The 23,941-nt window shown below is 43.5% G+C and overlaps 2 protein-coding genes and 1 long non-coding RNA gene across 5 annotated transcripts; 1 reads left to right on the forward strand and 2 right to left on the reverse strand.

Annotated features, from left to right (window-relative positions):
- Positions 1-132: 132 nt before the first annotated feature.
- Positions 133-6,145, reverse strand: LOC101774280 (phospholipid-transporting ATPase 10). The gene is made up of 11 exons (XM_004960898.4): positions 5,037-6,145; positions 3,541-4,901; positions 3,286-3,396; positions 2,828-3,104; positions 2,657-2,745; positions 2,460-2,568; positions 2,014-2,217; positions 1,795-1,920; positions 1,605-1,703; positions 1,301-1,492; positions 133-1,197 (listed from the first exon to the last, which is right to left on the reverse strand). Exons 1-11 carry the CDS (start codon positions 5,511-5,513, stop codon positions 508-510), a joined length of 3,735 nt encoding a protein of 1,244 aa, XP_004960955.1. The 5' UTR covers positions 5,514-6,145; the 3' UTR covers positions 133-507.
- A 2,136-nt stretch (positions 6,146-8,281) lies between these two features.
- On the reverse strand, positions 8,282-13,679 carry LOC101775090. 2 transcript variants are annotated; one of them, XR_002676756.1, is made up of 3 exons: positions 13,181-13,679; positions 12,960-13,032; positions 8,282-9,389 (listed from the first exon to the last, which is right to left on the reverse strand). It is a non-coding gene; the product is annotated as an uncharacterized LOC101775090 (long non-coding RNA). The 2 variants fall into 2 exon arrangements; XR_002676755.1 differs by lacking the exon at positions 8,282-9,389 and adding an exon at positions 11,690-12,224.
- A 1,444-nt stretch (positions 13,680-15,123) lies between these two features.
- Positions 15,124-23,101, forward strand: LOC101775365 (paired amphipathic helix protein Sin3-like 3). 2 transcript variants are annotated; one of them, XM_022825113.1, is made up of 20 exons: positions 15,124-15,779; positions 15,867-15,965; positions 16,043-16,201; positions 16,849-17,116; positions 17,329-17,462; positions 17,637-17,712; positions 17,824-17,853; positions 17,927-18,195; positions 18,271-18,425; positions 18,972-19,096; positions 19,217-19,471; positions 19,558-20,229; positions 20,340-20,413; positions 20,650-21,276; positions 21,355-21,455; positions 21,534-21,672; positions 21,750-21,902; positions 22,115-22,278; positions 22,357-22,468; positions 22,635-23,101. In XM_022825113.1, exons 1-20 carry the CDS (start codon positions 15,456-15,458, stop codon positions 22,785-22,787), a joined length of 4,089 nt encoding a protein of 1,362 aa, XP_022680848.1. In that variant the 5' UTR covers positions 15,124-15,455; the 3' UTR covers positions 22,788-23,101. The 2 variants fall into 2 exon arrangements, with proteins under 2 accessions (XP_022680848.1, XP_004960957.1); XM_004960900.3 differs by having other exon boundaries at positions 15,125-15,779; positions 17,942-18,195.
- Positions 23,102-23,941: the final 840 nt, after the last annotated feature.

Here is a 23,941-nt window from a genome sequence, read left to right on the forward strand (position 1 = left end):
CCAAACCCTCGATATTCAGGGCACTCAAGAGTCAATTTAGGAAGCGCAGGCAGCTTTTCGACCCACCGGACCCATTCATTTCATCCTGCCTCGTGATTCATGTGACTCTGTCCGGACTGAAAGACCAAATAATTCATGAATAAAAAGAAGAGGCTTTATTCATATTTCCTGCCTTGATTTATATATATTATTGTTAAGAACAAAAGAAATGAAAAAAAATTAATCACCCCCAAATTCATTAACGGGGGGGAAAACTAAAGAATGAAAACTAACTTTATCCCTCCCTCCATCCAAATGTACATCATCTACCCATTCCTACTCCATTCAAAAATATTGGCTCCTCCTACAGTCCTACTGGACACATGGGCACTCCCACCCTCATGTACACTCGTGTTGCCTTGACACCCTAGCTAGCTCTTCCTAGCCAACTGCTTTAATTTTCCTCTTGTATTTACAACATACCAATAATGTATCTATCTCTCTCTACATACATATGCTGATCAGTTGTCACGACACCTCCAGCTGCTGTGGCGAATCCGCGTGGTGAACCTGCTGCGTGCCGTTGATGCGGCGGAGCACCGCCGCGGCGTCGCGGCGCGCCGACACGCCGACGCCGGTGGACCGCACCGAGAACTGGCGCAGGGCGTGGCCGAACTCGACGCCGGCGCTGGTCTCCGGGTCCGGGTGCGCCCTCTCCCTGTGCCGCAGCCACTGTATCTGGTTGTGGTAGTCCGGGAAGAACCACGACTTGGCCGCGGCGTAGGCGAAGTAGGGCACCAGCGCCGCGGCGGGCACCAGCAGCGTCACCGCCCAGTACGACGGCGCCCCCGCCAGCGCGTCGGCGAACACCATGTAGTAGTCGGTGGAGAAGTCTGGCGTGATGGCGCCGTACGCGGCGAGGAAGACGTACCAGAGGGCGACGCTGGCCCAGATGCAGGCGTGCTGGACCAGGGTGAAGTAGCTCACTGTGATCGCCATCTGGGCGTTCACGGCCCAGACCACGCACGTGTACGCCGCGGCGCCGAGCGCCGCCTTGTCGGCCACCTCCCCGCCCCGCCGGAACGCCTCGTGCCCCAGCGACGCCGTGGTGAGGAAGAAGATGATCACGGCGCTGACGACGCCGTACGCCACCCACCCGAGGATCCTCCGCCACCGGAACAGCAGGTTCTGAGGGCCCTCCTGGTACAGCATCGGGAACTGCATTGCCAAATACAGTAGTAACAGTCAGTAAGGGTGACGATCGCGGCGCATTTCCATATCGACCCCAAACAAATCACATAGCTCAGATGGCAGATGGTACCTTGAGACAGAAGCGAGCAGAAACATCCTGGTCGAAGACGCCCATGGCGACCACAGGGAGCGACGTGAAGAAGACGTTGTAGCACGCCAGCGCCCAGTCGTTGTAGAAAGCCTGGCCTGAAAACGATGTGTACGCCTCGTACAAGAACAGGGTCACGCCAAACGTGATGTTCTTGTAGAAGAAGTAGCATATCTGTGGATTCGGCAAATGAAGCACAATCAGCCGTTCATTCAGCCAACTCACAAAAGGAAGTGCGAACGCCAGCTCGCAGCAGCAGCATGCATTCAAAACTAAAGGCGCGTACCATTGATGAGATCCTGCTGTAGCACCAATGGCCATGCACAAGTAGCAGGCGCTCCAGGAAGCGGAACTGGGCGATGGAAACATCACTTGCCATGACGGCCTGGTGAGCAATACCAGAGCTGGTTAGAACGTAATTCCACGAGATTCCTCTTGGAGTTGAAATTCGGTGGGTGTGAGTAGTAGCAACAAACCTGCATTCCTTCAGCACCACTGATCCCAACCCCAATATCTGCCTCCTGAATCATGCCGACATCGTTCGCACCATCACCAATTGCCAATGTGACCTTACCAGTGCCAGTTTTGACAAGCCTAGTCACCTGAATCACCAGTAAAAATGGCAGTTTAGAACGGAAATACTTTTCATGCAAAAAGAGAGGGAAAAAAAAGATTTGAGATGCCTTTGAGCTTACAAGTGCTTTCTGCTTGGGTGAAGAACGGCAGCAAATGACTGATCCGCAACCAATTGCAAGATCAAGGAACATTGCCTTCGTGTCGTCCTCCAGCGCATATGTAAGCGACTTCCCGTCAATAATCAAGGCATAGGTTTCACCAGCAGATGCATTTGCAAGTTTCTTTCCCTCATTTATTTGCCGCACCACACTATCCTTTGATGCCTGCAATATATCAGAAGATTGACAGAATTATTTTTTTCCGGACAATAGATTAACAAAATTATCATCCTCATAATATACTCCACAACAAAAAACAAAAAAGCTCCAATACATAGTATGAAATGAAAATAAAATATGCAGCATCGACAGAGGCGGGCACAATTCTGGTGTTTCTTTTGTAAAAAGAAAACGCATCTGTGTGCTACGTAAAACCTTACTAATTACAATTGATAGGACTTTCCTACCTTGGTTATGGCAGCCTTATCGCTGCCTTTCTCCAACGCAATGATATCTGCTGTCTCCAGAGTAATGGTTATTTGCTTCATTCCTTGTCTTAATAGACTGCAGGCATATCTGTGAAGAAATAGTAATGTATTTTAAGTTCATGAAATTTACTATGTATTTCCATCAGTACCAAAAACCGTTAGGAGAGATGGCATACCCAATGTTGATAGCGGTCTCCATCTTGTCGCCTGTCAGCACCCATATCTTGATGCCAGCTTGAGCAAGTTTGTCAACGCATTCAGGCACCTAGAAAATTGAACACTAATGAGCAAACTGAAGAGAATTCTTAGATTGCCACAGATTACCACATGGAAGAAGACTCTCTCACCCCCTTTTGTAGTTTATCCTCAACAGCAGTAGCACCAAGAAGGATAAGATCCCTCTCCAGCGAATCTGCAGCCTCTTCGATCTTTTCATCTCTATCAGCACTGATAGAATTCTTGGCTGCTGTGAACTTTCTGTCAAAATATGCATATTCATCCTCCTCCAGCTCACGGTATGCGAGAACTAGTGTTCGCAAACCAGCATCAGCGTATTCATTTATGTGCTGTTGGGTCACTTCTCTATACGCACTCTGAGAACCAGATAGCCTTTCAAACATTACACTGCATATATCAAGATCAAGTCAAGAGAAAGCCATTGCATAAGTAAGGAGATCAGAAGCTGATGCATCATGTTATCAGCTTGCAGTATTTAACATGTCCCAGCAGAGTATTAAAAAAAAACACATCCCAGCAGAGTATTTCTCACATCCCAGCAGGATACTGAATAGAGAACAGAACATACCTGTCAGCGCCTTTACTGAACAGAAATGTTTTCCCCTCCTCGTTCTTAACTATTACTGACATCCGCTTCCGAGCACTGTTGAACTCAAGGACATTCAAGATCCTATATGATCTGCCAAAAGAATTATAAAATTAAGTTTTGTATTGCACCAATTATCTGACCACTCATGATTTTTTAATGAAAACAAGGAAAGGATGCCAATGTATGTCACTCCTAAACTTTTCCAGAAAACTAAAACAAAGTTCAAGCTCATACCTGTCAACTTGTTTTCCGGACACAGGATCCAACTCGTGTAGAAAAACATCTGTCTGAGTCCGTCGGTAAAATGTGAAACCAAGTTCCCGTGCTGCAACAACAAAAGCTGCCTCATCGGGGGACTCTGCTTCGTATGAGATTTTCCCTGATTCTTCGTCAACTTCAGGTATGCATGTGTGACAAACTGCCAGCAGCCGGAAGAACATCTCGATGACATGAGAGTGGGGTTGGCTAACCCAGTTACCGTCCATGACGCGCTCATCCGTGAAATTAAATCCTTTGACTGCAACCTTCCCCTCGGGCTGAAAATGCTGGTTGCCATTGTCCATGTCGGCGATCATTGGGGTGCCTTTCCTCTTGGCCATTGCTCTCTCGACCTCTGTGATGCCACGACCATACGCCCTCCCCGCAATCGAACATTTGATGAACTCCATGGAGTTGCAAGTCAAAGTCCCGGTTTTATCTGTGAGGATCGTGTCGACTTGGCCCAGCTCCTCATTCAAGTTGGACGTTCTAGCATGAGCTGGCGTGTCGGTCTCTTCATGGTACATGTGGATGTCCTGGTTGATGAAGAGCGCCTGCAGGAGCTTGACGATCTCGATGGAGATGTAGAGGGAGATTGGGATGAAGTTGCCGTAAAGCATCATGGCTGTCAAGAAGTGGAGCACTGAAGATATTGCTGCCCTGTTCGGATCAAAGTAGATGGTGGTGTCATCAGGCCTAAGGTACCATCTCTTCATCCTGCCGTCTCGCAGGTCATCCCTGGTTGCGATGCCGAAGAAAATGGAGCCGACGACCGAGATCAGGACGAGCGAAGACAGGAGGAGGTAGATGATACGGTCCATCTTCCTCTCGATGTTGCTCCTCTTGGAGGGGGCCTTCATGGCGTTCTGCATAACCTTGGTGTCATGGCCCGTGAAGACGACGGCGCCGTACACGAAGTCGGTGTTGCGGAGCTTGGAGTCCCTGAGGAGGAGCTGCTGCGGCGAGAGAGGGTGCTGCTGCTGCTGCGGCTCCTGACCTTCGATCTCGATGTTGCCGACGAACGAGTAGAGGTGCGCGTTGGGGTCCTCGCACCTTATCACGGCCCCGAAGCCCCCGAAGCTCTCGTCGTCCGGCAGCGAGCTGGAGGTGGCCTCCAGGGACTGCTTGAGCTTCAGGTTGGTCTCGCCGTCGAGGTTCATGGTCTCGACATAGCAGATGGCGTCCTCGTAGCTGGACGAGAGCAGGACGAGGTCGGCCGGGAAGAACTCATCCTTCTCGACCTTGACGATGTCGCCGACGCGGATGTCCTTCCATTTGGCGTCGAGGAAGGCGCCGTCGTGGAAGATTCTGGTCCTCCTGTTGTTCACCTCGGTGTCCTGGCCGGATGGAATTCATCGTCCACGGTGAGTGAGTTGTTACTGATGGTTCGTGTCTGAACTCTGAAGGCTGAGAAGCCAAGAGGTGGATAGTACACTAAGTACAGTAGTGGTAGTAGTAATTAAGATAGTTACCTGCTGCTTCCTTCTCCAGTCCTCGACGGCCTCCTTGACCATGGTGGCGACGATGACGATGACGAGCGGCAAGACGGCGGTGGTGGAGGAGAAGGGCGCGAGGTCCGTGTAGGTGAGGCAGGCGGTGGCGAGGAAGTAGACGTTGGCGACGCGGCGGAACTGCTCGAAGAGGGACTTGGGCAGGAAGGTGAGCAGGCTGTACTTGGTGGTGGAGATGGAGTTGCTGGAGCTGGCGATGGTGAGCTGCTCCGCTGCAGTAGGGTCCTGCTGCTGCTGCTGCAGGCGGAGGGCGGCGGCGCCGGCGTTGACCACCCGCGAGTAGCCCGGGCCCCCGATCCTGGACTCGGAGCGGTCGTCTGCGACGCTGGGCCGCCGGCCGCACGCGAAGCTGTAGAGCCTGCTGAGCCGCAGCGACGCCCTCCGCCGCCTCCGCCGCCGCCTGTCGGGGTTGGGGTCGTCCCCTTGCTCGCCGGCCATTGTATGGATTTGGTTTGCGCGCGGCAGCGGTGGAATGAATCAGCTTACTACTTGGCTAAGCAAGATTGGGAGGCCGCAGAGGGAGCTCTACCCTAACACTACTACTAAGAAGAATAAGAAGAGGAAGGATTGGAGAATGGGAGGAGGGAAAGAAACGAATTGAGCTCCAGACCACGGCGTGCCCGCCGGAGAAATTTATGTGGTGGTGTCCTATGGTGTGTATGCTTGTTGGTTTGCCTCTCCCGTGGAAAGCTCCGCGCGGACGATAAGAAAATGGAGGAGCAGCCGCGTTGTTGGGGTCTTGGGGAGTTGCCAAGCAAGCAAGCCAGGGGAGACCGGATCAAATCCAGCAGGGCGAGCCGCGCCAGGCTAACAGTGCAGGCCGGGGCCGGCCCGCCGGCTCGGTGGTTTGGTCGTTGGTCCGGCCTCCTCCATGGTCTGGTCTGGTGGTGGAGCTGGAGCCTGGAGGGAGAGAGGCAGGTGGATTTGGAATCTCGTGCTCGCCAGTCGCAGCCGTGGGGGACGGCATTCTATATGCATGGTTGACTTCTCCCCTTCTATTTCCCCTGCTTCTCTCTCCCTCCCCCTTGGTTGCCAAGAAATTCCTCCTCTTCGCCTCCCTCTCCCTGCCTGACTGATGTGACGGCTCTCTCTCTTTCTTTCTTTCTCTGTTTCTTCTAGATGATGGTCGGTTAAATAAACGACTTAATCATGGTAATAGTACCTGATGCGAACAGGAAAAGTACTAACAATTCTTGATGTGAACCGGAAAAGTACTAAGGAGAAGAAATGAAGAATGAACGTATACAGCACTAGTATACTGGGGAGTATAGAGCGTCGTCAAGCGTGGCGACCGCAACGAATTCTAGACGCGTCCCTTGCGTCAACAAACTCCCTCTTTCCAGTCAAATCCTGTGACGTGCTGGGGATTACTGCCAATCTTATTACCCCCTGTTTCCCGTGGTGTACGTCTTGACCTCCGCAGGAAATCCATTAGAACCTTCCCTTCCCGTTCCGTTACAAAAATCCTTTCACACATACTTTCTATCCACTCTACTAGTAGTTCCTCCTCAGTCTGATCGGAGAATTGTATGCAATATTCGTATCTACGACTATATTACAGAAAGAAAAAGGAAAGAAATTCCGCCTACATATACAGACTTTATTGGCCACACGTACGTACGGTCCGGCGCAGAAATGTACTCATCAATCAAACTTTTAAGCCTTTCATTCACTACTAATCAACACGGGGTTTCATAAAAAAAAGGTTTCAAATAACTACTAATCAACACGAAAAACATTACTTTTGTATGTACGCGATTGTATGTGCTCCCTCCGTTACAAATTGTAGGTCGTTTAGGCTTTTGTAGGTTCATAGGTATTATTATGTACCTAGACATACACTATATTTAAGTGCATAGTATAAACTATGTACCTAAAAAAGCTAAAACGATCTACAATTTGAAACGGAGGAAGTAGTAGTCAACCTGCACATGCAATTGCATCGGTTTATTTACTCACAACACACCAACTTTTCTTTTCTTTTTTAGAAAAAACATGGGAAAGAGTTTACTGCTTTCCTGGAATAACATAATGGCCAGACTTGTACACGAATCGAATCTGTAGTTTCGGTTTCACAAGTGCTTCTCTCCTCGGAATTGTAGCTGCCTAGCAGATACCCTTCACATGGTCTATGTCCGAGCCTTCAGTTTACTGCTATCCTTTTTTTTAGCATAAAAAATGTTTTCTACCATGCCATGCAGATTGTCACCTGAAAAATCAATCCTATACATACACATATGACATATGCATTGATCTGCCCTCACTAATTAGTCCTTGAGATTTCAATTTCTGGCCTTCCTTTCCACAGCTTCTAGAAGGTCTCGTCTCCTTTTTTTTTGTTTCTTTCCATTCCCACTGAGATGAGAATCATATCAAAGCCGTTCATTCATTGAGCAGCTGAGTATATATGACGTTGTACTTATACACTAAGATGCCAGAACCCTAAGTTTTTAATTACTTTTAGCTAGCATTGCACAAGATCAAAAGGTGGAGTCAATCGCTTGCTTTTCCATCCACCCGTCATGCATCTTGATCTTGTAGAGACCAATATGCATCTTGATCTTCTAGAGACCAATATAATATGCAAGTCTTGTTTCGAGATTGGCCACCGCATCCGCAGGAATAGCCTTCGATCACGTGGCTATTAATTGTAGGAATTTCATGCCAAACAGTTCGATTCAATTTGCACAGCAAGTGTGGTTAAATTACTAGCAAGTTTTTTTTCAATTAGGTCAAATAATTCTCAAAATCTGTGCTCCATGTGATTCCATATTTCCATGTAGCTGAGCGTAGATAAGAATCTTAACCAAAACTAAGGTCGAACAGGATGCAATTAGTACTACTCTCTCTTAGTTTCAAATTATATTTTTCTATAAAGTTGATCATGATTAGAGGAGTTTAACTTAGAATAAAAAACAAAATAAACTATAATTTGGAAGGGATGAGGTAGCAAATACAGAACCATCTACTAATGCTAGCTGCTAATAATCCAGTTATATTATTATTATAGTATAGATCAGCAGGAGGATCCAGTGATGCATGGCTGCTAGCGTATCAGATAATGTGTGGATGGGCTACGAGTACGGTCACATGGACGAGCCGAGCACGGTGGTTGAATACATACCATCAGCTTCGCCTTTCCCAGCATAAGCGCTGACGAAACATGTACATCTGCATCGTCAGAAACGTATGAGATTTCAGGGGTTTTTTTATACTACTATTCTATGCATGGGTAGTGGTGTGCCTAGGGCTTGATCCAAGTCTAAAGAAGTCATCATCGACGCCGAGTACCCATTTTTTTTATTTTTCTGCTCAATGCAGGACAAGAGAGAAAAAGTCAAAGTGTTTTGAGTCAGCAATTTGGGTTAGTTGGACCCTCTCAACTCCAGTGGAATCAGCAGCCGCGATTGATGGGGTTCTGCCAGAGTTTGACCAGGAAATAAGACCGAATTCCGAAAGAAATTTCTCCCAATCTTTTCCACGGCTACCGTCGATGCAGCTACGTCGCGTTTTTTTATTTAAGACTCAGACAGACCACTCGAAAACTTTGCTCACACAAAGTTGATAGCATTTAACAAGTTCACAATGCTACTGGCAGATTTGTCATGAATTATACTTTCATACTATTACTTACATTTCTTGTGACTTTTACAAAAAAAAATAAAAAATAATAAAGTGACTCGGATGACTGAATTATGGCACAATGCATGATCCAGTTAGGGTAATAGCTAAGATGGAGGACACACCGTGTGCGCTAATAAGAAAGAGATTGGAGTCTAGAAGCTAAGGCCAACCAAAGAACTAGACTATTTACATGCATACACAAGAATAATTGGGGACACAAGCAGCCACCAACTGTTTGCTTGATGTCTACGTAAGCTGCATGTCAACTTATGCACATGGTACAACAAGAGGGACAACCAGCTGGTCTAAACCAATTCAAATGAGGCGCAGATCATCATTGCCCTACCTAGCTGCCACAATCTATATGGGCCAAGATTAAGTTGAATACTCCTTCAGTTGCATTGTTAATTAGTCCAACATATGTGTCCCACAACAGATTATCCACCTAAACCATAGGATTTATTAATCTGGTCTCGCTAGCACTGACTACGCACCTAGATAGACCAACAAAATCCGGTGAACAAACAAGAGATTTGCTAAAAGAAAAGGATTAGCAAGAAATGAACTCACCACATATACGGCCATCATTAGTTTTGTAGTTTTAGTACTCTTGTCGATGCCATGTAGCAGCCTTTAAGGTCATATATGTTGATCAAAACTAGGAAAGAAGAAAGAAATTGGTTCTCGCCTCTGTAAGAATTGCAAGCAGTATTGCTGTCAGATATGGCATTGCGGTACATGGGTATTCCCAGAGAAAAAGAAAATTAATTGTAAGCAGAGTAAAGACAAAGAAAGCACAATCAAAAGAGATGCAATTGGTACAAATTTAACAATTAGCACACCAATATTGTTTCTATGTAACAAAGATCATTTAGCTGCAACATGCCAAGCGATATACATGATAAAAGGCACATATATTGCTCAAGGTAATGGAGGAATTCCGTGACTGGCAGGCGGCAAGTAAAATTTAATTGGACCCATTTGCATATTTTCTATTAGGCAAATATGCCACATATAGCTCATTTGCCATTCTGATGGAAATGGTCAACAGGTGTCAGCAATCAAGCAGCTGATGAATGCCAATATGTCAGTGCAATCTAGCTTGCAAAACAAGGTATAAGCCCCTGGAGGTAAGGAGCCAACCATGAACCCCAGGAGGTTTATGGGAGTGAAGGACTAGTACATCTGAAGCGGGATTACCCCATTACAAGAAATTAGTGTCCATCTTTGGCTACATGTTGTTTTGTATCTCCATACATGTATGTACCTCTAAGCCAAATAAGTTCCTCCTATATTGGCCATACCAGGTTGTGCGCCTGTGGTTTTCTCCTACCAGGGCTTTCCCGTTAAAATATTATCTCCTTGTTCTTGTTCACCTTATTTGCTGAGCGATCCTATTCCTGACCAATCCCAACTTCACCTTTGAATTGCATCATGGGTGTTTGGAGCAAGAAGATTTCACGCCTACATCAAACACAGACCTAATGGACAGGGTACATCAGTAAAAAGTCATCATGCGGGAGTTTGCATCTCTCTACAATTTTTACATTCGCATCCTGCATTACTTATTGCTCTTTACTTTCCTAGAACTGCCATGTGTAGTCAGATCTAGAACCGGATAGCAATACATAGACGAACCATAGTGGACGTCTAGATAGAACTTTTGTAGGTTTTGATATGTACCTTGGATTGTAGGCAGTGGAAGAAATACCAAGTTCTGATCTGACCGTTGGTTGTTGGGCAAAACGGTCTCTGAATTGGCTCCATCTCTTCGCCCTGATCTCTCGGAGAGCCATCAAGCAGAGGACAGTGGCGCAGGCACTTGCAGGTCACAGATGGGTCGCTGATATAAGAGGTGCCCTTACTGTCCTGGTGCTTATTGAATATCTGCTCTTATGGGATCTAATTGAAGGGACTATCCTGCATGAAGACACCCCTAATCAGCATCGATGGTGCTTCACCAAATCTGGTCAGTATTTCAGTGAATCTGCCTGCAATGCTTTCTTTGTTGAATCTATCAAATTTGCCACTTGGAATAGGATCTGGAAGACTTGGGCTCCAATGGGCTGCAAGTTTTTCATCTGGCTTGCCATCAACAACAGATGTTGGACAGCAGACAGGCTTGCCAAACGAGGTCTGCCTCATCCTGCAGCATGCTCTTTTTGCGATCAGGCAGAGGAGTCAATCCAGCATATCCTTGTTTCTTGCATCTCTTTCTCGGCAGGTATGGGCAATCATTCTCCAGAGATTGGACTTGTCTGCTCTGGCGCCTCAGACCATGAATAATCACTTCTGCTGGTTCAAAGCAGCACAGGGAGTACTTAATGCTTTGAGAAAAAGATCGAACTCCTTGATCATTTTAGTCGCCTGGGAGCTCTGGAAACATTGCAACAATATTGTATTCAATGGTGCGATGCCAACCATCTCAGAGGTGCTGCTTGCAGTGGCAAACGAGAGCGGCCTCTGGGGTATGGCTGGAGCATCTGCGCTTAGGGAGTTGCTGTCAAGGACGCTTGCCTTGGGTTCTTAGACCGCCAAGGCATTTGGTTGCCTTGTGTAGAAGGGGCGCTACTGTAAAATAGTTCTGTGTGGGTGTGTTTTCTGTACGTTTGTTTCTCTCTTCTTAATGAACTGCGTGTTTGAGAAAAAAAAATGTGTAGCTTGGAGCATTAGTTTAGGGCGTCACGACCCTTGAAAGCAGGGGGAAATAAAGGCTTCCAAATTTCAACTGGAAGCTCCATCTTTTCAAAAATTAGCAATTCATTTATATTCGTAGAATCCTTAATTTTTATTTTCCATGCTCTTTGAATCTAGATCCCAGACAAGGGATTTGCCAATATCCTAAGCAGTGACTAAAAATGTTACTAGTCAATTAATTTGTCTATCTACTTGCTGATAAGGAATTCCTGAGCACCATACCCAACTATGGGGGAAAAAACATGACCACACTAGCATGCCTACACATGGGAATGTGCAAATTATCCAAATTGTGGAGACATAACTAGCACTGCAGTCTTTATTGTGAACATAAACTTGCCTCAAAAGGCATAGTTTCAGCTACAATTCACCATAGCTTTAGAATGAACCAGTGAGATAATTGGTTTACACTGTTGATCAGGTCAGCTCTTAAAATATATAAATTTTCCTATATGATTTTGAAGTAGCAGCGGTGAAATTTCCAACATGATTCATTCACCATAGACTTATGTTTCCCTTTCAGAAGTAGTTTCCTATTCTACCATAACAGAAGGAAAGCACACTATATGTTGTAATTAGCAAAGAGTGCAACAAGATACTCCATACTTTATGTCCCGGGAGAAAATAGACCTTAATTTTGCTGTAGTAGCTATACTGACTCTATGAAGATCAATACTGATGCTTCTTCAGTTCTTCCAATCACTTCCATTTTTCTTCGTGGTCCCTTCTGTTTTCCTCAGTAATACAAGGTGATTTTCTCTTCAAAGGGACCCCGTTTGGAAGGCAGGTATTTTTCGTTTCTGATTCTTACAGGAATTGAATGATATTCTGAAATTAATGAGAAATTTCAGTTTTTAAAATATGTTCTAAATAGTTTCATATTCAATATATGGTTCTAACTTGTTGATTTCATAAAGGATACACACAGTAGTGGTAAGGAAACAACATAGACAAATGAGAACCCAAACTAAATGAGCTGTATTTCACTAGTTCAAGCGGTCAGAATGCCATAAGCTCTGCTACAGTTTTATGTGTGTGCATTTTGTCTTTCTAGAGTTTGACTGGCTTGGAGCAGAGAGTAAGTCAAACCTATGAAGGTGCAACTCCATCCACAATGCTGAAAAGGGGCTAGGCGTACAAGTGTGAGTAAAGATATGCACATGCAACAACCTATACGAAAGAGAAACTTGCACAAGTTACAGGTCCAAGTTTGAAAATTGGTTCATAACGACAACTATGGTAAGATTCATTTCATTCGACAAGATCCAGTGTACCAGTGACTCATATAAAGTGTGGCCCTCTTGCGAGCTAAAGTGTACAGTTGGTTTTGATGATCTAGAATAAGTCAAGTTGGCCAAAGGAAAAAAAAACATGAAGCTTTTTTGGCTTAGGTATATCAAACAAGAAGGTTCTTTATCTAGATAGCATAAAACATGTAATTGAAAGAACATCAGACAACCCGTAAAGATAGTTAATACAGCAGCATTGTTGCTCCAAAACATTTGTAGTACTGTGCGTGATGTGAAGACGTGTACTGGAGTAAATAAAGGGGAATGCACATACCATCAAAATGCATAGCTCCACTAGTCATGTTCCTTGGCCTTGGATTCAAATGACTCCTGCCAAATGAAGTTCTCTGCATTGGGATCATTGGAGGTCGCATTAAAGAACCCAAAATGAAAATGGTACCAAGAATGCATCCCAGACCCCTCGAGGGGTAGAAAAGAATACTGCAAATTGATCTTTGGAACAAGAGCAAATGTACCCGTAATATTTCCCGCTACCTTATCCAACATTCAGCACGCATGGCCCCCGACTTCCTGCCTTCCTGGTGCCATTCTTTCATCCCCAATTGATCGGTAAAAAGAAAAGGAATGAAGGAAGGAAGGAGCACGACTCGTGTTCATGCTCTCACGGCGAAGGCAACTAATTGGACCTGGACGAACGGGCTGCTGCTTAACTCGCCGAGGAAAAGACGGAAGCAGCGGTACGACGACAGTGATCGAAGAACATCCAGACGAGGCGCGGACAACGGCTTTGGCGCCTCTCCGTCTCCGCGCCGCTAGGGTCCCGGTCACCCGGTTAATCCGTGGGAACCTCCGATGGCGGAGGCTGAGGACGCTATCTATCACCCGCCACGCGGACGCGGGTGACTTCGAAAACGGCCATTGCAGACTGGAGGGAGAGACCATGGGGCGCGCCTGGTGACGGCAGGCAAGCATGCGGTAGTGGCAGGAGCGAGAGAGGAGGCAGAGACGCCGGGAGCAAGCGGGAGGCGGGGGGCGGCGGGCGGGAAGAGGCGGCCGGAGGCGGCGGATGGGGAGATGGAGCGTTCGTGGGGGACGGAAGTGTTAGCTTTTTTTTTCAAAATTATTGATATTATTATAAAGGGAAAAATTCAATTTTCACCCCAACAATCACAAAAGCCTAATTTTCAATCCACTAGTAAAAACAGATAGAAGGGCCATCCAGCTATCAAAACCTGACAAATTTAGTCCTTTGGATGTTTTTTTAAGATGATTTTGCATTTTCTATACATTTTAAAAATAATTTAATAAAAAAATCATAACTAATTCATTCAAATCAGAAAAATATGAAGTTGGTAAAAAAATTAAAAAACCTATTTGTTGGTACTACATTTGCAGTTGATTGCACTTGATTAGTTACTATTAGGACCTAATGTTTTTATTGCTCGCGATAAATATAAGGAACATGGACAAATAAGATTCAAATAACATAGCAAGCATAATGAATACAATGAGTATGACATACTAATCATAACTAATTATATTTTTGTACGAAGACACCTAAAGTGGTGGGTTATTAGATTGGGTGCTTGATGGTTGCGCTCATCCCAACATGAGCTACTGGGTATGTGAGAGATAGCAAAGATAGGGAGAGCATTGAGCCATTTGGTTGTTAAAAAGTTGCCATGAAAAATTTATATGACAAAAGCAGAATCATCCAATTAAAAAGAGAACATAGCTATACTAGATGAGATAACCATAGTTGTGAAAAATTATTTATTTTAGTTCTAAAGTAAAGAAGCATTTTTTTCATAGTCTGACACTTCTTACATATACTTTGTAGAGTGGTGAAATAATAATAGATGCTATAGTTACAAGTTATGGTAGCGTACTAGCATGAAGGTTGACCGGTGCACTTGACGGACAATAGAGATAAACTAAAATAGGATGCTTAACTTTTTTTTACCATATCAAAATATCGGTAATATCTGTTTCACGCAATCTATACTCTCTACACATGATATTGTTCTTGTATTACTCTTGCCAACTCTTATCATTATATCTATATTGCCCTTTTCTCTCACCATTGCAACGGCTTTCTCATAGCTGGACCCGCCACTGTCCTTCGTCATGTAAATCTTCGCATTTTAGGGGTCCCCATCTCTAATATTTGCATACCACCATTCATTTATCAACCATGGTATCCTGCTCACTAATTATCTTCTTTGCTGGTTTTGCAATCTTTTCAAACCCTATTTGTATAAAAACCTTAAATCTTACCATTCTTCACCTGAAACGTTGCAAATTTTGGTCACCTGTTTTTTAAGACCTGATAAAGTAAAAACTCGTTTGTTTGACGAAAAAAGACTGGGCGGTGGACCAGTTCTTCGATCTCCGATCGGACGGCCCAGATCAATCCTGGGTGGGAGAGAGCCGCAGGACTGAGCGGAGTCGGAGAAGAAGGGAAGACCGTTTGGGTTACCTCTCGCCTCTTTTTGCGGCGTCGGCGATCCGGCGTGAGCAGATCATCTATCTGCTGTGGTTTTTTGAGAGGGGAGAGGAGAAGAGGCCGAGAGGGGGGAGAAACCGGGGGAAAGCAGGAGAGAAACAGGGAGTGCTCGATCGTACCAGTCGAGAGGCCGGCATCGGATCCATCTCGCCGCCGCGCCGTCAGGTGCCGCCGCCGCCGCGCCGGTGGATTGGATTCGACGACGGCAGGGTCCCTTGCCCTCGCGATCCAATCCAATCCAGTCGAGTCCTTGAGGGGAGTGATCCCATTCCCTCCCCCATCTCCCCCCACCATCCATTCCACATGCCGCCGCCGCCGGCGGCGGCCCCGCCGCAGGGGAACCTCACCACCACCGATGCCCTCACCTACCTCAAGTCCGTCAAGGAGAAGTTCCAGGACAAGCGCCAGAAGTACGACGAGTTCCTCGAGGTCATGCGCGATTTCAAGAGCAACAAGATCGACACCGCCGGCGTCATCGTCCGCGTCAAGACCCTGTTCCACGGCTACCCCGACCTAATCCTCGGCTTCAACGCCTTCCTCCCCAAGGGATATGAGATCAAGCACGAGGACCTCGAGAAGAAGCCCGTCGATTTTGCCAAGGCCATCAGCTTTGTCAACACGATTAAGGTTTCGTATCGTGTCATTCGTCTCCGCCCCACTCCCGATTTGCCTCTGCAAACCATCCATCTGATTATTTTTACCTCTACGCCTCAGAGCCGATTCCAGCAGGAGGATCATGTCTACAAGTCATTCCTGGGGATCCTCAACATGTACCGCATGCATAACAAGCCCATCCAAGATGTTTACGAAGAGGTACCGTGCCTTCCCTCCACATGTTCCTTGTATATGCCACTGCATAATTCTGCCTCACCGCTTCTCGTCCACCGCAGGTCGCGAAGCTGTTCCATGGCCATCCTGATTTGCTTGAGGAGTTCAAGCACTTCTTGCCTGATAACCCTACGCCTCCGCAGGCAGCCACCATCTCTAGAGTCAGAAATGATGAGAAGAGCACCGTAATCCATTCTGCTAGGAGTGTTCAGACCATCAAGGTGAATCTACAAATAAAACCATCTGTGTGCAGTTCCAAATGCATCGATTGCTATATGCTCTCTCCGTCCATCAATGCAGGTTGTATTTTTTAGGACAAAGTCTTCATAGGTGGATTCTAGCCTTTAATTTCTCTTATACATAATCATAAATTTCCTTTGAATATGAATCTATTGGTGCAACATTTGTACACTGAACGCATGCATAATTTGACAAATTGTTGGCCAAACATTCCAATTTTGACCTTTTTCAAATCAAAATATGCCTTACATTGATGGATGGATGGAGTACTAGTTAGCTGGGAGTTTTTCCACGGCTAAAGTGTTTTGTTAGGAAGAATAAAAAAGTTCCCCTGTTTCCCTTACTATCAGTTTCACTAACTGTCTTACCGTGTTTAATGAAATTAATGAGATGTAATAGTATATGGATAAACTTTTTTTTTCTACGTGTGTTTTAGGATAAACATAAGTCGATGAAAAGTTGTCCATGGTACTTGTTGGTCGTGGTGCACAAATAAAACATGGAAGTGCATGGAATAATTTTGTCTATTAGGTCCTTGTTCCTGCAGATACCTTTAAACTCCAGAATTATTGAACCTAATAATTTACTCCCCACAATTCTGGTATGTGCTTATTTTCTTTCTTTCCAGAGGGAGCGAGCTTTTCTGTCAACAGCTGATCGTGCCTCCAGTGTTGATCGCCCTGATCCTGAGCATGATCTCCTGAGAAGGTGTACTAAGGAGAAAAATAATGCCTGCCACAGTCAGGATAGAAGAGATTATGAAAGGAATGATAAATATGACAATGGAGGGCTATGTGGCCGCAAACCTCAAAGAAAGTTGGAGGAAACCGGTGATGATGCACTAGGGGGTCCTAGCATCTCTCCGTTATCATTCAATGATAATTATGTACTGAAAAGTGAGTCTCTTGCCACATTGAATATTTGAATAGTACTAATGTTACTTCGTCCATGTACAGATGTTTGCCCCTTGGTTTATATGAACTTTGGAATCCATCATGTGTTTTTGTTCCTCTTAATCAATAGCATTACATTCTGAATCGATGTATGCCTTCTTTTCCCCTGTTCGGCATTTTAAATCTTGATTCATCTCTTGCTATTCTAAAATCAGGTTCAAGCACACAAGGGTCTCAATTTTGCGAAAAAGTGAAGGTAAAGCTAGAGCCTGAAGCTTACCGAGAATTCTTGAACTGCCTTCACATATACAGCCAAGAAATTATTACAAGAAGTGAATTGAAAAGATTGGTAAGCCAAGATGATATTATTTTTAAAGCTGATTCTAGTTTCTAGCTAATGATCTATGGGACTTGCTATATGAAAACTAGGGTAGCTAATGATCTACGGGACTTGCTATATGACAACTAGGGTAGGTAAATCTATTTTGAATTTTCTGAAGATGGAAAGGTTTCTGATTTTCAGGTAAAGGAGCCGCTTCAGCACTACCCGGATCTTGTGAATGGATTCAGTGAATTCTTGGAACACTGTGAAAACATAGGTGGGTCACATGTTACTTTTTGTGGATGCAACTTTATTGGATGTATTTCCGTGATTTAGTATTTGAGTATATTGTATTTTTCAATCTCTAAATGGTCCTTTTACTTTGCAGATGGCTTTCTGGAAGGAATCTTAAAAGAAAGTAAGTGAAGCTGGCTGTGAAGCTTTTATTTTCTTTTGTTATGCTTTTATAGGGATGTTTATGTTTATGTTAGTATTCTGGAATGAAGGGCAAACATCACGGACAGTTAAAACTGTGGAAAGAGAGGGAGACAAGGAGGGGCATGGAGATCCTGAGAAAGAGAGATATAAGGAAAGAGGAAGACCTGAAAAAGTATCGCCATTCAATTCTAAGGAAGGAGCTAGTAACAAAGCTACTGCATTCCCTAGCAAAGAAAAATATAACCTGTGCAAACCAATATCAGAGCTTGATCTGTCAAACTGTCAGCGGTGCACTCCAAGTTACCGACTTTTGCCTGAAAATGTGAGCTGATCCAACTCTTTGTAGTTTATGATAATGTCTTACGTGCCATCTCATGTTTTTACATTTCCTTTCCAGCATCCAATGCCTCCTGCGAGCAACCTGACTGACATTGGAGCTGAAGTGCTGAATGATCTCTGGGTATCAGTGACCTCGGGAAGTGAAGATTATTCGTTTAAGCACATGCGCAAAAATCAGTATGAAGAAAGCTTGTTTAGATGTGAAGATGACAGGTATGGAGTTCTTTTTTTTTTACTTATTTGACTATGCCTAATTGTTGGTACATAGCAGTGCTGACTCTTATTGGTTGACAACTTCCATGTTTAAAAGATAAAATTTCTATAAGGACCTAACTAACCAGGACTTTTGCTATGATGACTGTTCATTCATAGCAACTGTTTTGTTGTTACGTTAAAAAAACAACTCGGCCACGGGGGTATAGTTACATTTAGTAAATCTGGTATGTTTATTGGTACCTGTTTTTGGACCACAAGCGGTAGATGGTTAAGTTTTTCTTCAGGGATTACCATTACTTAAAAGTGCAGAGCTAACTATGGGAACTTCAGTCAGTTACTCAGTTAAGTCTGCAACTTAAATCTGACATACAAGATTAGGCAAGGTGCATAATGACCCTTTGTTTCTTGTGCTACTGCAATCTGTCACTCATCATGGCGGTGTAACATCTAGTTTATGGCATTTCTTGGTACTCGATGGTCTTGCTATTCTGTTACAGTAGCTCTAAAGATCATAGTCAAAACTTGTTGGATGGTTAATTTCAGGTTTGAGCTGGACATGCTGTTGGAATCCGTTAATGCGGCAATTAAGCGTGTTGAGGAGTTGGTAGAAAAGATGGACAAATCACTTAAACCAGACAGCTCTATCCACATCGATGAACATTTGACTTGTAAGCATTCACTTGTGTGCAATTGACCATGCATCAAAATGCTTATATGTACGGTGGTTTTATCCTTTCTCTTTTTGTTGAAGTGCATGCATATTATTGAACTTTTGCTTCTCTTGATAGCTTTGAATATGAGGTGCATTGAGCGGCTATATGGGGATCATGGACTTGATGTCGTGGATGTTCTTCGCAAAAATGCTGATGTGGCATTGCCAGTTATTTTAACCAGGCTTAAACAAAAGCAGGAGGAATGGTCAAGGTGCCAGTCAGATTTTAATAAAGTTTGGGCTGAAATATATGCAAAAAATTATCACAAGTCTCTTGACCATCGTAGTTTCTATTTCAAACAACAAGATGCAAAGAATCTGAACGCAAAAGGTATGCACATGTTCTATTGTTCCAAGGCATTAGCGCTGAAATAATCTATTAATTGTGTATTATCCTTCCTCATGGACCTTGCACAGTTCTATTGGCTGAGATTAAAGAAATCAATGAGAAGAAAAGGAAGGGGGATGATGTGCTACTTGCTGTTGCTGCTGGCAATAGGCGGCCTATAGTTCCCAATATGTCATTTGAGTATGTAGATTCAGACATTCACGAAGATCTTTACCAGATCATCAAATACTCTTGTGGAGAACTCTGCAGTTCTTCAGATCAAGTTGACAAAGTGATGAGAATCTGGACAACATTTTTGGAGCCTATATTGGGCGTTCAGCATCGAGATTATGGCACTGAAGATACTGGTATGGTAAAAGCAAAGAGCCGAATCAGAAAAGTTGGTTTGGCATTTGGTGAGACAAGAAATAATGCAACAACAAATGGTACAGTTGCTGTTAAGCCTGCCAATGGTGATGAAAACATTCTAAAGGAACGTGTACAACCTTCTCGTGCTATATTTGTCAATGAAGCTACAGGAGATGCTCAAGATGATTCCCATGAAGCTGAGGAAGCTTTCAGCAGAGGCGAAGACCTACCAAATGCTGAACGGCATAGAAGAGTACGAAACACCAGTCCTGCAGCTGACAAAGTAGCTGCATTAACTGCACAAAACATCTCCACCAAAGGATCAGTGGGGAACACTGATCTTTCTCCAAGCGAGAAAAATCAGGGTAGAGCAAATATGGACCTTGTAGCAGGTTTGGCTGACTATTTTCATCACCCTTTTTAGCAACCTTACTCTGTTTCTTAGCTTATAACTGATTGTGATTTAATTACCAGTTCTCAATGGTTTAATCTTACCTGATAGGTAGTACTTCCTCTACTGGAGCTAAGGCTGTGGTTGAATTTAAGGGTGGGAATGAAACAATTCCGTTTATAGGGGTATGGTCATTCTTAAACTGGATCTATTTTCTTTCCTTGGCTGTGGCTATGACTGTGTTATCCCCACCTTTGTTTTTCAATACTCAATTCAAGCATACGTGGTGAAAGAAAAAAAAAGCATGAAAACAGGAAATGGAAGTGTTAGAATTTTCAGTGGTGTGCATCATATTTGTTCCCTGAAAAACATTGAGGAAACTCATTTTATTTTTTTAATGTAAGCATTATCATTTCAACAGAACAGGGAAGCTGGGAGGATCACATCTTTGTATAGAGTGGGTGTTAATCCATTTAATGAATATTCTGGGTCTCACAACAATTTAAAGCCTGAAAGAGAAGAGGGTGAATTATCTCCTAATGGTGATTTTGAAGAGGAAAACTTTGGTGTTTTCCAAGTTGAAGCTTCAAATGGAACTTCTAAACTAAAGGAAGGTTCAGCCAGCAGACCTCTACAGGGTAGACATAAGGAAGTTGTCAAGTTCACCAGCGAGAATCATGCTGATGCAGATGATGAAGCTGATGAGAGTGCCCAGCGGTCTACAGAGGATAGTGAGAATGCATCTGAGGCTGGTGAAGATGCCTCTGGCAGTGAATATGGTGGTGGCGAGGAGTTTTCTCGTGAAGATCATGAGGAAGAAGAGGATGACATGGACCCTGATACTAAGGCCCAAAGTGAGGGTGGGGCAGAGATTACAGAGGCGCAAGATCTGGATGTAGGAATATCGCTGCCATTTTCAGAACGTTTGCACAGTACTGTTAAACCACTTTACAAGTATGTCGCCGCCACACTACAAAACCATGAAGATAAAGTTACAAGTGTGTTTTATGGAAATGATTCGTTTTATGTTCTGTTCAGGCTACATCAGGTTAGTTTCTTCAATAATCTTGCAGGGTTTGTCGTATGTGCCTATGTGGTCTTCTTGGCTAACTTGTATTGATTGCAGATCTTATATGAGAGAATATTGTCAGCTAAGACAAACTCTTCCACATCAGAAAAGAAGTGGAAGGCTTCAAAGGATGCAAGTTCTCCAAATCAATATTCAAAGTAATATTCTCAAATCTCAATCCTCAGCCTTCATGGAAACATCGCCTGTTGTATACAGCTAATGTATTGTTAGTGCAGGTTTATCAGTGCACTATACAGCTTGCTTGATGGTTCTTCTGACAGCACCAAATTTGAAGATGACTGCCGCTCCATCATTGGGACTCAATCATACGTTCTCTTTACTTTAGATAAACTGATATTCAAAGTTGTGAAGCAGGCAAGTTGCGCATAGACCATATCTATTTTACCACATAATAGCTAGATTATTAACTTTTCTTTCCTATTCGTCTGCAGCTTCAAGTAATAGCATCTGATGAAATGGACAACAAGCTTCTCCAGCTTTATTTGTATGAAAAGTCCAGGTCTCCTGGGAGGTTCCTTGATCTGGTATATCATGAAAATGCACGTGTCCTCCTCCATGATGAGAGCATATATCGGTTTGAATGCGTAAGTTCCATTTCAGAATCTTTATATTATATTTCTTGTGTCTTACGTAAATATACCTGCACTTTTTTACTTAGTGTACCATGCAATGTTTATCTGAAGAATCCTTGTATCTTACTACACATGAGGGAGGGGAGGGGCATCAATTATTTTGCACATTGCATGTTTGGATCTTCCCACTATGGATCACAGACACTTTCTTTTGCAATCTGCAGCATTCAAATCCTACAAGATTATCTGTTCAGCTCATGGAGTATGGGAATGAAAAACCTGAAGTGACTGCTGTCTCATATGATCCAACCTTTTCACAATATCTTTATAATGATTATCTGCCAAGTAGTTCAGATACCAAATTGGCTGATGATGTCTTCCTTAGGAGGTACTATCCTGGCATTATAATGGACCCCTCGATTTTAATTTCCATGTTCGCTTTCATGATTTTACATCTTTACTCCAGGAATAAGCGGAAGCAAGGGAGAAATGATGATTCCCCAGCTTCTCTGAAGACCATGGACAATGTCATGTTTTCCAATGGTCTTGAATGCAAGATATCTTGCAAAACCTCGAAGGTACATACAATTTGTACTGCATAATCTACAGTCACTCTTGCCTATTTTGTAGACACTACTGAGTACCGACTCCTTTCAATGTCTGCTGTCATTTTGACCATGGGGCTGCACTATTTTATCACCATCAGTATTTTTCAAGTGCCTAAGTATGATATCACATTTGCAGGTTTCCTATGTCCTTGATACTGAGGATTTCTTATTCCGTGTGAGAAAGAGGAGGAGAGCTCCTTCTAGTGGAACCATGCCTGCAAAGGCAAATTTTGTGAAAGCTTACACTGTAAAATCACAAGAATTTCATAGATTTCTCTCCAGGCCGTAGGGTCTTGTAGCAGAATTATGGTAATTGTAATGGCATGTACAGTTGGGGAGTCTTATGAGTACAGTAGTTGGAGGAAGGGAAAATAGGCATTGTGGTCTTTGAACTCGGATGATTAAGTTCAAGTTCGTCCCTCAATTTTCAGATTGACCAATTTAGTTCCTCAACTTTCATGTTTTGTCAACCTCATCCTTATGTTGATGTGGTGCTTCAAATTAGCATGAGACTAGTGCTAAAAGTCATTTTTGCCCTTGACTCTTGTACATGTATGTGCTCATACTTCGTTAATACATGCACACAGCAGTAATATTTTTTAACTACACAAAATAATATGATTTCATGTGCTCATACTTCGTTAATACATGCACACAGCAGTAATATTTTTTAACTACACAAAATAATATGATTTCTAAAAAACGTATCTAGTCATACTCTTTAAGTTATGCATGTGCTCATACGAATTTGATATGCTAAATGTATGTAATCAAACAAGTATGTACTCATATTATTTTGGTACATATACAATTTGATATGCTAAATATATGTAATCAAACAAATATGTACTCATATTATTTTGGTACATATACAATTCAGTGTACGTACGCATGCTTTAAAATTGAAATTGACATGTACTCGCAGTACGGTATACATGCTCCACATATGTATTCATACTTTCTCGACAAACACATGTATACTCATATTTATTTTGGATCATACTATTATTGTACTTCTAAGGGTGGATATGTGGATTCATACTTTCTCGACAAACACATATATACTCATATTTATTTTGGATCATACTATTATTGTACTTCTAAGGGTGGAAATTAAAGAGGGAAAGAAGGAGACAAGGGTATAAAAGACTTTTCGCATCAGTTTCATGCTAATATGGAGCTTCATACGAGCACAAAGGATGAGTTTGATCAAAAACAAAAGTTGAGGAACTACATTGGCCAATATAAAAGTTGAGGGACTAATTTGACCCTCGGTGCAAAGTTTAAAGACTAAAATGCCTATTTTGCCTTGGAGGAAAGAAAAAAAGTACTGTTGTTGCTGATTTGTCACTTTACTGGAATATATGCTTGCGGCCCAATTACGGCAGCACTATTGATTTAATGATTATGTGTGGTTTAGCAATCCATCCTTCCAAATTGTAG

The sequence above is a fragment of the Setaria italica genome, chromosome III, assembly GCF_000263155.2.
Source record: "Setaria italica strain Yugu1 chromosome III, Setaria_italica_v2.0, whole genome shotgun sequence".
Taxonomy (NCBI): Eukaryota; Viridiplantae; Streptophyta; class Magnoliopsida; order Poales; family Poaceae; genus Setaria; species Setaria italica.